Raw genomic sequence first — 13,968 nt, 5'->3', positions numbered from 1 at the left:
TACTGATAAGGAAACAGCTGGAGGAGGAGGAGGAGGAGGAGGAGGAGGAGGAGGAGGAGGAGGAGGAGGAGGAGGATGATGAAGGGCAGCAGCCCCACAGCTGGACTTTCCAGGCAGGTCTGATCCTGGCCCAGGCCTCCCAGGATCTGTACTCATCAGAAACCAAAAGGCCACCTTGCTTGTTGAGCTTTGTTGGTCAGAGGGGATCAGGGTAAGGTTTCATTCCTGCGAAATTCATGCTGTGGCCTGGAGTCCCCCAACCCGGGCCCTGTGGCTGGTAGCTGCCCTCTAGGACTCTGTCCTTTTCTGGCATCTAATAGATTCTGTTCAAGCCTGCAGTGAAACCCTTTGTGCCAGACAGCGCTTTATTAGCAAGCAAAGGAAAATACCCACTCCTTCAAGCCAGGCCAAGCCTGACCTTGGGGCAACTCTTTTCTTTTTTTCTTTTTTTTTTTGTGGTCCTGGGGTTGTAACCCCCGGGGCATTGTACCTCCGAGCTACACCCCCAGCTCCATTTTTTTACTCTTTATTTTGAAACAGGGTCTCTTTGAATTGCAAAGGGCCTCACTAAATAGCTGAGGTTGTCTGCAAACCACAGTCCTCCTGTCTTAGCCTCCCAAATGCTGGGATTACAAGTGTGCACCACCACGCCCAGCTCTTGTGGCAGTTCTTGATGAGAGCCTGGGCCATTTGTATGAACAGAGGGAGTGTCCCTTGCTCCCCCCCCCCCAGAACACTGGGACCTTTCCAAAAATAATTACAGTAAGATTAATATATACCGAGCACTTACTGTACTGTGCTAGGTAGTTGATGGCATTTAAGTTTTCCTATTTGTTCATCTCAAGAAACATGAGCTGGGTGCGGTGGTGCCCACCTGTAATCCTACTACTTGAGAGGCTGAGACAGGAGGATCACAGGTTCACGACCAGCCCCAGCAACTTAGTGAGGCCCTATACAACTTAGTGAGACCCTGTTTCAAAATAAGATATAGGGCTGGGCGTGGTGGCACACTCTTGTAATCCCAGCATTTGGGAGTCCGAGACAGGAGGATCGAGGTTTGCGGACAGCCTCAGCTGCTTAGTGAGGCCCTTTCCAACTCAGTGAGACCCTGTTTCAAAATAAAGAATAAAAAATAGGGCTGGGGGGTGTAGCTCGGAGGTCAAATGCCCCTGGGTTCCATCCCCAGTACTGCAAAAAGAAAGAAAGAAAGAAAGAAAGAAAGAAAGAAAGAAGAAAGAAATAGGGCTGGGGTTATATCTCAGAGGTGGAATGCTTCTGTGTTTAATCTCCAGTTCCCCCATAAATAAATAAATAAATAAATAAATAAATAAATAAATAAATAATAAACTTCTGAGCTTAGGAGTTTCTACAGATGAGAGAACCGAAGTTCAGAGAGGTTAAGTAACTTACCCGAGTTCATACAGCTCAAAAGTAGTAGAACAGGCTTTGATTGCAAGGTGGTTGAGGCCGGGGACAGTCCTTGTGTCCTCAGATCTCTGTCTTGGGGTGTGGCCTGCAGTTGACAGCCACTGTGTAGGTGTCGAGTCGAGGATGAATTTCAGAGGCGGCCCCTCAAGTCCTCTGTGCCAGGCACGTGCGCAGGGCCCTGAACCGAAGCTGCCTTTCTGATGTGCAAGGTCTCCAGTGACCCCTGTTCACCCCACCCCACCCCATCCCTGTGGACCCCTGTCAGTCTGCTCTCCCCGACCAGAACATCTAAGGTCCTCATGGTCAGAGGCCATCTCTAATCCCTGTGTGGGTGGCTGAACTAGGTTTGATGAGTCTGCAGCAGAGACTTTTAGCAAAGTCTGGTTAGAGGCTTTTCCGAGGGGCAATGCTGCTGTGGGAGCCCGGGCCAGTCATGTTAGTATTCTCTCGGTAGCAAAACAAAGAGGGACACTCCTGGGGGCAGAACTCTAGGTAGGTCAAGTGAGAGCTGGAGAGCCTCACCACGTCACACACGACACCGGGCTCCTGGCACTGTCCCGTGTTCTCTGCACATGCTCCCCGCCTGGGTTCTTCTCTCTCCCTGCACAAGGGGGTCACCTGCTCTGGGCGGGTGGATGTGCTTCTGCAGCGCCCAGCCTGGACCCTCCTATTACGTTTGTTCTCCGTTGTTGAGGCTTAGGCGGTGCTACTTCCTACATGCCAAGAAATTAAAACACTCGAGAGGGTGAGGCAGGCCTTTCTGCAATTGGCCGGGACGTCTTGTCCCTACTTGTAAGCGGGGCGTTTATAGGCCAGTGACATCCCCGGGCCGGCTGAGTCAGTGGGAGGCCTGGCGTAGTCCACTCGCCTAGCTACGAGTTAAACTCCTTCTTGGAAGCGGCTGACCATCAGCGTTCAGTCTTTGCCTCTGAACGCCGCTGTTGCTCCAGAACTCACGCTGTTTAATTGCCCTGGCAACAGCGTTGGGAGGCAGGGCCTTCAAGAGGTGATTAGATCACAGGGGGTTAGTGCCCTCATGGTGGGAGCGGGTTGGTTATCACCGAGTGGGTTCCTGATAAGAGGTCTCGTTTGTCTTCATTTTCTCGGACTTGCATGAGCTTGCTTGGCCTCCCGCCTTGTATTAGGCTATAGTGCAGCTCAGAGGCCCTTGCCAGACATGGTGCCACACTCCTGGGCCTCTCAGACTGCAGAACTGTGACCCAAACCAACAGCTCCTGTTGTACCCGGGAGGTGGTATTCTAAAACAATACCAAGTTTTCATCTGTCAAGACACCCCGCCTGTCCATGACCCATGAACCTCCGCAGGGGAATGGATCAGGCTCTATTTTAGGAGACAGATGGGGTTGTATTGAACCACAACTATTGCCCGGTCCCGTTCCAAGCTCACGGCTAGGGCTGTGGGACCGAGTGGAGCCGAGTGATCTCTGGGCGTGAGCTCCTGAACTGGCCCGCAAGCACGCTTTGTGCATGCCTGGCGTAGATGCCCTCCTACCCCCCAGCATGCACATTGCCAAGTGAGGACTTAGTTGACCTTGGCTCAGGGCTGCTCTCCTCCCCCAGGGTCACACACGTAGGAGGTGGCCTGTGTGTGACCCAGCGTGTTCATAGACACAGAACATGTGGAGACAGAAGGGAAGTTAGAGTGCACCTGTGGCCTCTCAGCGTCCACGCCTTCGCGAGAGGCCAGGCTGCCCCGTGGCCGGAAGCAGGAGCCCAGGGCCAGATCGCCCTGCTTCTGCCCTGCGTCTGTGCTTTGTGCCTGTGGGGGTAAGTCAGGTTGTTTGGCAACCCTGTGCCTCGGTCTCCCCATTTGTAAAATGAGGATAGCTAGCTGATACTCTTATCGCTTTTATTATTATTTGGTAAATGGAGACACCCAGGGCCCAGAGAAGCAAGCTGGTTTGCCCGAGGCCACGGTCTGTTGTTGTGGATGCGGGACTAGAACCTGCAACCCAGCCCGATGTTCCTGTTCCCAGTACTGGGCAGGTGGGAAGGAGTGGCCCCCACTCTGGCTTCCCTCCCGCCTGGTGCCCACTTTCCTTTTCTCTCCTATTAATGGCGCCAGTTGCACCCATGGAATCCCAGCCCTGTTACCTGGACTCCCAGGAACTTGCCCCACCTGTAGGGCAGAGATGAGTTAATCCTTGGGATGATCTGAGGGCGTCTTGGTGTGCAGGGCGTGGGCTGGGCATGGATTCTTTCCTCCTCCCTGCCTCTGCTGTAGGATTTTCTAGAGAAGGCCAGGCCGGGCTCCTGGGTCTGGAATGGGGGATGGCGTCCTTCTAGCCACAGGCCTGGCTGTGAGCCGCTGCCCTGGGTGGACAGGGAAACCTAGGTGGTGTGTGAGCCTTGGAGAGAGTGGCCAGCCTGTCCTGGGGCCCAGCAGGAAGGGCTGCAGTTGTGTGGGCCTGCCACCTTCTCCCAGCTGTGAGGGGGCCGCCCATCCGTTTTGCTGACTGTGGCACTTTGGAGCTTCTGTCCCATCCTGTGTGTGGTACAAAGCCATGGAAAACACCTGACTGTAAATTCCAGACTCCTCAGCAAGGAATTCAGGGCCTCCCACCTCCCGTTGTCCAGCCCCAACCTGCCTTTCTTCCAGCAGACATTTATGGGCCATCGGATGCTTCAGGCATGCTTGTGTGTGCTCCCTTGCCCACCGTGCCCCCGCCACGAGGCTCTCGATGCCCAGGGCCCCTGCATGTTTGCATGCCCTGGACCCAGAATAGCTGTCTTCCTTTCCATGCCTGGCTCCCCCTCCCCAAAGTAAGGTGGCCCAAAAAATCCCATAGTATTGAAGGGACTGCACTATCATGAAGTACATTATGATATGACTTAATGCACTGATGAAAGTATTTAAGAAAGCAGGGCGTGCTGGTACACGCTTGTAATCCCAGCATTTGGGAGGCTGAGACAGGAGAATTGCGGTTGAGGACAGCCTCAGCTCTGAGGGAGACCTTGTTTAAAAATAATGAACAAAAATTGGGCTGGGAGTGTAGCTTGGAAGTAGAATGCCCCTGGGTACCATCCCCAGTACTGGGGGAAATAAAAGTATTTAAGAAAAAGAAGGGACTGTAGTGATGACTTTGTTTCTTTTTCTTTTTCTTTTTGGTCCAGAGGTCTTCTACCTTTGAGCTACAACCCCAGCCCCTTTTACTTATTTATTTTTTCATTTAAATAGAGTCTCACTGAGTTGCTCTGGCTGACCTTGAACCTGCAATCCTCAGCCTACCAGGTACTGTGATTACAGGCGTGCGCCCCCACGCCCGGCTGGCTTTCACTTTCTTAGGGGTTGGTACATCTTCCCTCTCGAGGTGCAGCAAAAGGGACCCCTTCTCTGGCCACCTTCCCCTTGGATATGATGCAGACTCTGAATCTTTACACCATACACACACACACACACCGTGGCCTGTGTTGACAACAAGCAGAAGCTGTGGGGACTTCTTCCTGGGATCAAGAGGTGCTTGTGCTTGGTCCACATCATCATGGGGGAATTGGTATTTTCTATTAACACGTGATAGAAGCTCTTCACTTAGTCCTTTCATCCCCAGAAACAGCAGTGCCCCCTACAGACCGCAGAATGGTTCAGGAATCTGTCTGGGGAATTTGAATGACAAGTGCCTTGCAGTCCCTGCCCCACACTGCAGGGACAGGCAGGCGGCCAGGAAGGCAGGACAGAGAGGTGACGACTGAGCCTTCCAAACATTGGGACCCCTGTGTGGGGGTGAAAGGGCAAGAGAACCTTTGTGGTTGGTCCCGTGTCTGAAGCCACTTCCTCCCATTTGTCCCCCGACACCAGGGCGGCCTGCGTGCTCAGGGAAGGGTGGCGTCTCCATAGGGGAGCTGAGGCATGGGACGCAGACCTGGTCTGGCTGGCCTCAGCTGGCCATGTCTCAGCAGACCGCCCGGCCGATTTTCTGCTGAGCCGGCCCTTGAGCTTGCTGCAAGGTGCTGGTGGTCAGTCGGGCCTTTTCAGAGCCACGTGGGGAGCTGTTTTCAGAAGGAATGTGCCAGGAACTCCCTGGTACCACGCCACCGTGGGATGTGGTCCACCCCTTTTTCTAGGGGGGGCAGCGGCTGCTTTGGGACTTCATTGTGTCTTGCTGGTCTCTACAATCCAAGAGGAGCTCATTTTCCTTTTGATCAAGTAGACACATGGATGTGTATTTAACACACACACATTTTTTTTTTTTTTTCAGTATTGGAGGTTGAACCCAGGGGCATTCTACCTCCGAGCTACATCCCAGCCCAAATTTTAATTCTATATTTTTGAAACAGGGTCTGAATACGTTGTGGAGGGCCTCACTTAGTAGCTGAGGCTGTCCGCAAACCATGATCCTCCTGTCCCAGCTTCCCAAATGCTGCCAATTCAAGTGTGCGCCACCACGCCTGGCTAATACACATATACTTAAACATGCAGATGGCCGGGCGTGGTGGCGCACGCTTGTAATCCCCGCGCTTGGGAGGCGGAGACAGGAGGATTGCGCAGGTTCGAAGTCAGCCTCGCTGGCTTAAGAGACCCTGTTTCCAAATAAAAAATATAAAATAGGTCTGGGAGTGTAGCCCGGAGGTACATCCCCAGTACCACCAAAATAAAATAAAATAAGCATACATATGCATGTATATATAGTTAAAACCACACATTGCATATACTTAAATGTAGACATATATGGATATGCATATATTTAAATATAGACATATAAATATGCATACATTTGCATATGCATGAATATATATATATATATATATATATATATATATATATATATATGGGGTGTGTGTGTGTGTGTGTGTGTGTGTGTGTGTGTGTGTAGTGCTAGGGATTAAACCTAGGAACATTCTACCTTGGAGCCATACCCCCAGCCTGATTTTATTTTATGTTGAGACAGGATCTTGCTAAGTTGCCAAGGCTGGTCTTGAACCTGTGCTCCTCCTGTCTCAGACTCTCAAATACCGGGATTACAAGCAATGTGCCTCCATGCCCGGCTTAGATGTACATATTTATTTATTTATTTATTTATTTATTTATTTATTTACTTAGTGGTGTTGGGGAGGGGTTATTGAAATGCATATCTTTACATATACGTGTGGATGTACCTAATGCAGGAAGGTATAAAACCCTGCGATTTGGAATACGACCTCCTGACTCAGCTTAGATGTGCTGGTTCTGGGGCTCTTGCTTGGCCTCGCTCTGGGCTGGTGGGCGTGGGGCGCGATGCTGGAGGCGTCCTCATGCTTCATCCTGGTGAGCTTTTACACGCGATTTCAAAGGACCAGGGCGTGACCACCGAAAGCCCTATTAAGAGTCCGTCCTCTGTGAAGGAGCTTAATGAGGAGGCAGGTTCTGAGTCAGGGACACTGGTGGGTTTTGGAGGGCAGGGAGTTCACTGCGATGTGGCTTGGGCTTCTGCATTTGCAGCGGGGCCTCCTGAGGATTCTGGAAGGTGGGGGACAGGGCTTCCTCCCACTGCCCGGGTGAGGTTCGTGGCTTTGCTCCAAAGGCAATCCTTTCCTCCAAGCCAGGCTGCAGAGCTGCTTCCTTTGGCCCCGGGGGTGCGTTGCGCGCATCGCAGGGCAGTGGCTCTTTGGAACGAGTTCTCTGAGCTCCCTGGCCCCGTCCTCTGTCGTGGGTGGCTGCTGAGGGAGCTGGCCTCGGGTCTGCAGAGCGGCGTCACCAGCTGCCCTGGCGAGGGGTGGGGGGATTCAGGGTAGGACTGGGAGCTGGCAGCCAGAGCTGGCCTTGGGCACTGTACCGAGGTTGGATTTAGTAAATGTCAGTGTGTTTGGGAGCAGTTGGCAGACAGGGCCGAATTCAACTTGGCAGCTTGATTTCAGATTCCAAAGCCGACCCCGGGGCAGAGGCTCCCGCCGCCTGGCAGTTGGCTGGTGCTTCCGGGCGCCTTTCTTTGGGAAGAGGCCTGGGACAGAGAGATTGGCGGGCAGCCTGGAGCTCAGCACTGGCTCCCCCAGGGGATTCCCTGGGGAGCCCAAGCCATCCCTTCTCTGCCCGGCAACCTCATTATACATGGCTCCAAGTGAGTAGAGTTTGCATTATCTTCTGATCCAAAAAGTGCCATGTGTACTTTGTACACGGGGAGTTTTTTGATTTCCGGTCCTGCAGGAGGCTGTGAGGCCTGGACTGGGCAGTGCACTCCTGTAAGATCCTCAGGGAGATCTGGGACTGCCTGCGCCGACCCAGGCTCCACCTCCGCGGGGTCTTGGGCAAGTTACTCTCCTTCATGAGATCCCAGGTTCCCATCTTTTTGTTTTGTTTTGTTTTGTTTTTAGTACTGGAGATGGGACATTCTATCTCCAAGCTACACTCCAGCTCTATTTTTTATTCTTTATTTTGAAACAGGGTCTCACTGAGTTGCAAAGGGCCTCACTAAGTAGCTGAGGCTGTCCTCGAACCACGATCCTCCTGTCTCAGCCTCCCAAATGCTGGGATTACAAGCCTGCACCACCACGCCCGGCCCAGGTTCCCATCTTAAAGGGCAGGGACTGCACCGCGCCATGCTCGCTCTTCTCTCCAGGGCCCTCGCTGCCCTGTTATATGATCCTCTCTTTGTCTCACCTGGGACAGAAGAACATTTTCCACATACACACACACCCGCCCCCCTCTTCCCCTCAGTGAGAGACCAGGCCCTGCCTCGCCTGTGTCGTCATCTTGGGGGAGAATCTGAGTAAGAGCTGCCCCTGCCCACCATTCTAGCCTTGCTAGGAGTCTATGGCTATGATTCAGCACAGGTACAGAGTTTGGGTCACTGCCCCAAGCCCTCCTGTGAAGCCGAGGTTCTGGGACCCGGGAGAACATGTGCAGAGGCCCCACAAAGAGTGGCAGAGCCAAGCCAGAGCCCAGGTCTCCTGATTTCTGGACTGGCAGACATACTTCCCCTCCTGCCCCTTTGACAGTGGACCCAATTATGCAGGTAGGCACGGAGCCCCCAGAGGACATGCTGGCCGGGCCTAGGCTGCTCCAGGAGCCGCTGCTATGGCCTCCGTCTCCAGCCTGCCCCCTACTGCCCGTCCTCTGGGGCTCAGAGGGTCGGCTGACGCCTGGGCGTCCCTGGCACTCAGATCAGCCGGCTGTTGGCTGCGGCTGCGTTTTCACAAGTGAGTCCGGCAAAGCGTAACCGATTATTAAAAATGGCCTGCGTTGCCAAAGAGGAACACTTAGGAAGTGGCTTGTGGAACCTAGTTGGACAGGTTTCTTTCCTGAAGCGCTTCCCAGAGCCTTCCGTATGCTGATGTGCCCTGTGAGTGGTCACAGCGCAGAGGGGGAAGGCAGGCGATTTTAGGAAACAGGGAGAGGCTTGGTCTTGAGCAGGAACTGAAACCCAGACAGGAAAAGTGATTTATGGAATTCTTTCTCGTGTGTGTGTGTGTGTGTGTGTGTGTGTGTGTGTGTGTGTGTTGCTGTCATTGTTGATAAAGTCGCCTCCTCTCTGCACAACCTGATTTACTTTTCCTTCCCTTTATCCTCGCTCCTTTTTTTTATTTTAAAAAATTGTAGTAGAGCTGGGCGTGGTGGTGTACGCTTGTCATCCCAGCATTTGGGAGGCTGAGACAGGAGGACCGTGGATCGAGGACAGCCTCAGCTACTTAGTGAGGCCCTCCGCAACTCAGTGAGACCCTGCTTCCAAATAAAGAGTAAAAAATTAGGGCTGGGGTAGTGTAGCTCGGAGGTAGAGTGCCCCTGAGTTCCATCCCCAGTACTGCAAAAAAAAAAAAAAGTAGTAAAATAAATTTGCTGTTGTAACCTTTTTGTTTTTGTTTTGTTTTGTTTTTAACCCACAGTCATTCTACCTCCAAGCTATTTCCCCAGCCTGATTATTTTATTTCTTTATTTGGAAACAGGGTCTCACTAGGTTTCTGAGATCCTCGCAACATTGCCAAGGCTGGCTTTGGACCTGCCACCCTCCTTCCTGTCTCAGCCTCCCCAGGTACCGGGATGACCAGGTCTTAACCACTTGTAGGTACACAGTTCAGTGATGTTAAATACATTTCTGTTGTTATTTAACCGTTGTGACCATCTATCCACAGAACTCTTTACCTTGCAGAACCCCAAGCGTGTAGCCATAAACGCCGGCTCTCCACTAAGCCCTCCCCCACCGCAGGCGCCCACCCTGCGTGGTCTCCGGGAGTCCTAGCGCTCCAGGCGCCCGTGGAATCAGGTGGGGTTTAGTTTTTCGTGACTGGCTGACTTCATTCAGCAGTGTCTTCACGTTCCCCTGTATTGTAGCATGCGGCAGAATACCTTCCTCACTGCATAACAATCCACTGAATGGTTAGACCACATTTTATGTAACCCTTTGTTCCTCGATGGACACATGAGTTCTTCTCCCCTTCTCCCTGACCTTTTGAAAGAGAAAAGGTTCACAGGGTAGATATAAAACACCACACCTCATTTCCACATTTTCTAGATAGTCACCTCATGGCAAAAAAAAAAATACAAAGAAACAAACCCAGACTAAACTGATGATCTTCTCTCTGGCTGCTTCTGTCTCATTTTGTGTTTGTGTTTTGATACTGGGGATGAACCCAGGGGCATTCTACCTCCAAGTGACATCCCCAGCCTTTTAATTTTTATTAGGAATTTTTATTTTTAAAAGGATTTTTTTTTTTTACCAGAACCAGGTCTTTTTGTAAAAAGTATTTTATAAAAAGCGTCTTTTGTAAAAAGTTTACCTAAGTTGCTGAGGCGGGCCTTGAACCTGTGATCCTCCGGTCTCAGCCTTCAGAGTCCTGGGATCACAGACGTGCACCACTAAGCCCAGCTTCTGCCTCGTTTCTTACCCAATGAAGATGCCTTTGTCCCCTCTTCAGAGGCGAGTGCGGGCTTGCTGAATCCTGGGCTCTTTTCTCTGCTTTTTTTCCGGTTCCCTGGGTGGCCTGTGCTGTTCTCCTCTTACTGTACATTTTCTGGCTGTTTTCCTGGTCTTTTCCTCTGTGCCTGAGTGCCAGCCCGGAGTGGGTGCTCCGCACAGGCAGGTGGAAACTGGGAGACGCTGTGAGGCCAAGCGAGGCTCTGGGCAGAGCGCGGCCACTGCGGCCCAGCGGGCCCGACCGAGCCCCGCTCCGCGCTGACCGTGTTCGGGCCTCTGTCCTGCACACACTGCCTTTGAGTACCCTAGGACGGAGAGGTCGCCGAAGTGCAGAGATACCCACGTGTCCTTTCCTTTCTCCTACAAGGGTTCTGCATCGTGGTCAGTCGTGTCGGTGCCTATTTTATTTTATTTATTTATTTATTTTGCATTACTGGGGATGGAACCTAGGGGCATTCTACCTTCGAGCTATACCCTCAGCCCTATTTTTTAGTCTTTTTTTTTGTGCGTGTGTGTACGTGTGTATGGTACTGGGGATGGAACCCAGGGGCATTCTACCTCTGAGCTATACCCCTAGCTACACCCCTTGCTCTATTTTTGCCCTCTGCGACTGCGATCCTCCTGTCTCCGCCTCCTGAATGCTGGGATTACAAGCATGTGCCACTAGGCCCAGCTTGTTCTTGCCTAATTTAGAAGGGGGATGGAGGGGCTGAATCATTCCCCGATTTCGCTGGTAAAGCTTGGTGTGATGCCAGTGGTCCAGCGAGCAGGTTTATAAGGAGAGACCCTCCTTGTAGCACCTGGATGAGCTCTTTCTATTACTAACAGAGACAGAAGCAGGTGCACATTGTCACACTTAAAGTTCTCAGCTAGTCTGATGTTTGATCCAGTATCTGGGGACAGGGGCAGGGCCCAGCCGGGTTGAAAGGGGAAGCTAGCCCTCCCCCCAGCGCAGGCTCCGCTCACACCTGGCCCCAGAGATGGGAAGCCGAGGCAGGGGGCAGCCTCAGGCCACGGGACTGTGCAGAGGAAGAAAGCAAGAACAGGCCTTTTGCATTTCAGTGTCATTGTGTCAAAATGAAACCCGAGGAGTCCTTAGAGTGGCCAGGTGGCCCAGGCCCAGAGAACCTGGGGACCTTTGCAGGGAGGGTGAGCACGGAGGGCTCAGATATTGAGAACGCTGCAGCGTCCTCGCACCGGGCGGGCTCTGCATGACAGCAGGCGTGGTCAGCGGTATGGCGAAAATACTCAGGGAGAAAAAACACATCCGTACTGGGCCTGGACAGATGGACTTCTCATTAGTGTTCCATAAATAATACATACGACAACTATTTACATAGCATTTATTTTGTTGGGTTTCATAAATGATCTAGCGGTAACAATTATACAGGAGGAGCGTGTGAGGTATGCGTAAATACGTCATTTTATAAGACGGACTTGAGCATTTTGGTACACAGGGGTCCTGTAAGCATTGCCCTGCAGAGGTAAAGGAATACCTGGGCCCGTGATCCAGGACCCCCAAGTTTAGAAAGGGTTTTCACCTGCATTATTTCATTGCTGCTTGCAACAAACTTGTTTATTTTGTTTTGTTTTTTGTTGGCACTGGGGATTGAACCCAGGAATGTTCAACTTGCAGGCTATACCCCCAGCCCTTTTTATTTCTTACAGTATTATTATTATTATTATTATTATTATTATTATTATTATTTATTGTGGTATTGGGCATGGAACCCAGGGGCATTCTACCTCCAAACTACATACACTCTCAGCCCTATTTTATATTTTTTATTTTGAAACAGAGTCTCTCTGAGTTGCAAAGGGCCTCACTAAGTAGCTGAGGCTGTCCGCGAACTGCAATCCTCCTGTCTCAGCCTCCCAAATGCTGGGATTACAAGCGTGCGCCATCACGCCCGGCTTATTTATTATTTTAAAACAAGGACTCACTAAGTTGCTGAGAATAGCCTCTAAACTTCAGTCCTCTTGCCTTAGCTCCCCAAGTATTCCAGCTATAGACGTACGCCACCATGCCTGGCTGTTCTTAATTGAAGGTACCCAGGGCCATTCATCCGGAGCCACACAGCTTGCCAGCGGCTGGGCTCCGTGGGATCTTCTACTCCAAACCCCACTCCTCTCACCTCTTGTCCCCTTCTCCTTTGGGCACAGTGAAGTCCCTGTGCCTTGAGGCTGGGGAGAGGCTGGGGGTAACACTTTAGAAGTCTCGTGAAGCCCGGTGGTGGTGCACGCTTATAATCCCAGCATTTGGGAGGCTGAGACAGGAGGATCTGGGTTCACAGACAGCCTCGGCTACTTAGTGAGGTCCTTTGCAACTTAGTGAGACTCTGTTTCCAAATAAAGAATAAAAAATAGGGCTGGGAGTGTAGCTCAGAGGTAGAATGCCTCTGGGTTCTATCCCTAGTAACACACACACACACACACACACACACACACACACACACACACACCCAAAAGAAAAATAATAAAAAGAAGTCCCATGAAACTGAACACCAGCTATATCCCCCCGCCCTGTCTCTTTCCTTCTGCACACTCATTAACTCCTGCGATTTTGTTTTCTCACCCTCTTTGCAGACACGGATGCAGAGTTTGAATCCAGATCCCAAAGCCCAGTATACGAGCATCTACGGAGCTCTCAAGAAAATCGCGCGGACAGAAGGCCTCTGGAGGCCCCTGCGAGGCCTCAACGTGATGATGATGGGGGCTGGGCCGGCCCACGCCATGTATTTTGCCTGCTACGAAAACACAAAAAGGACTTTAAATGACCTTTTCAACCACCCAGGGAACAGCCACCTAGCCAACGGTATTTTTGAAAGCATTTGCCTGCAGTTAGGAAGTGGCCTTCTTCAACGCTCCTCCCCCTGGGGCCTTCTTCCCTGTGACCCAGCAGCCTCCGTCTTCAGCAGCTCGCTCCCGAAAAAGAACTCTAGGGCCGCGCGCGCACACCCACCCAGACATGCGCACACGTACACGCACGCAGGCGCGCATGCGTGCACACACATGCGCACATACACCTTCTCCACCCCGCTCCTTCGCTGTCTGAAGCGTGGGGGAGTCAGTGGCAGAGATGTTTCTTTTCCTGGTTGTTGTGTGGGCCATTTTTGCTTTTTTTTTTGTTTTGTTTTTTAATTCAGAAATAATGATCAGACCTAGGGGGAAACAAAAGACAAATAGGAACAAAAACAAAAAATAGAAACAAAACTTTTGAATGCTGGATTCAAAAAAAAATGTTATCTGGACAGCTTCTTTGAGACTATTTAAAAACTGGTTACAGCAGGTCTCTACAACGCCGAGATCTAACTAAGCTTTAAAAGGTCAAGACGTTTTATGGCTGACAGGGGACTTGCGCACTGCGGAAGGCCTTTCCCACTCTGAGCTTCGAGCGGCCCGGGGGTCCTGCCCCCATCTCCTCCATGTGTCTGAGTCGCACCTCTCTGCGAGCGAGCGAGGGCTGAGATGGTTTTGCATGGTTGATCCGAGGGAGAGAGGCGGGGTGGGGTCGTGCGTGGGGGGCGGCTCTTTCCTAAAGCCCGGCCCAGGGTCTTCTCCTCCTGTCATGTGGGAGAGCAGTGTTTGTTTGTTTGGGTATAGAATAGCTACATAAAATATTATTTTAACAAAATGCATTTATTTGAAACAACAGAGGTAGATGTGGCCAGTGATAGCTGCTTTTCCCCCCTTTTCT

General features: G+C 51.6%; 1 protein-coding gene across 1 annotated transcript in view; it reads left to right on the top strand.

Annotated features, from left to right (window-relative positions):
- SLC25A37 (solute carrier family 25 member 37) overlaps positions 1-13,968 on the top strand; it is a gene marked incomplete at both ends in the record, with an annotated part of 43,479 nt that overhangs the window by 25,265 nt on the left and 4,246 nt on the right. The window contains one exon of the mRNA XM_080710490.1: positions 12,858-13,086. Within this exon, the coding sequence (XP_080566616.1) occupies positions 12,858-13,086 (229 nt within the window). The remainder of the gene's footprint in view (positions 1-12,857; positions 13,087-13,968) is intronic.

This window comes from Muscardinus avellanarius (assembly GCF_963383645.1).
Source record: "Muscardinus avellanarius genome assembly, chromosome: 14".
NCBI lineage: Eukaryota > Metazoa > Chordata > Mammalia > Rodentia > Gliridae > Muscardinus > Muscardinus avellanarius.
Note: the sequence above shows the minus strand (reverse complement) of the source record. Positions and strands in the feature narration are given on the sequence as shown.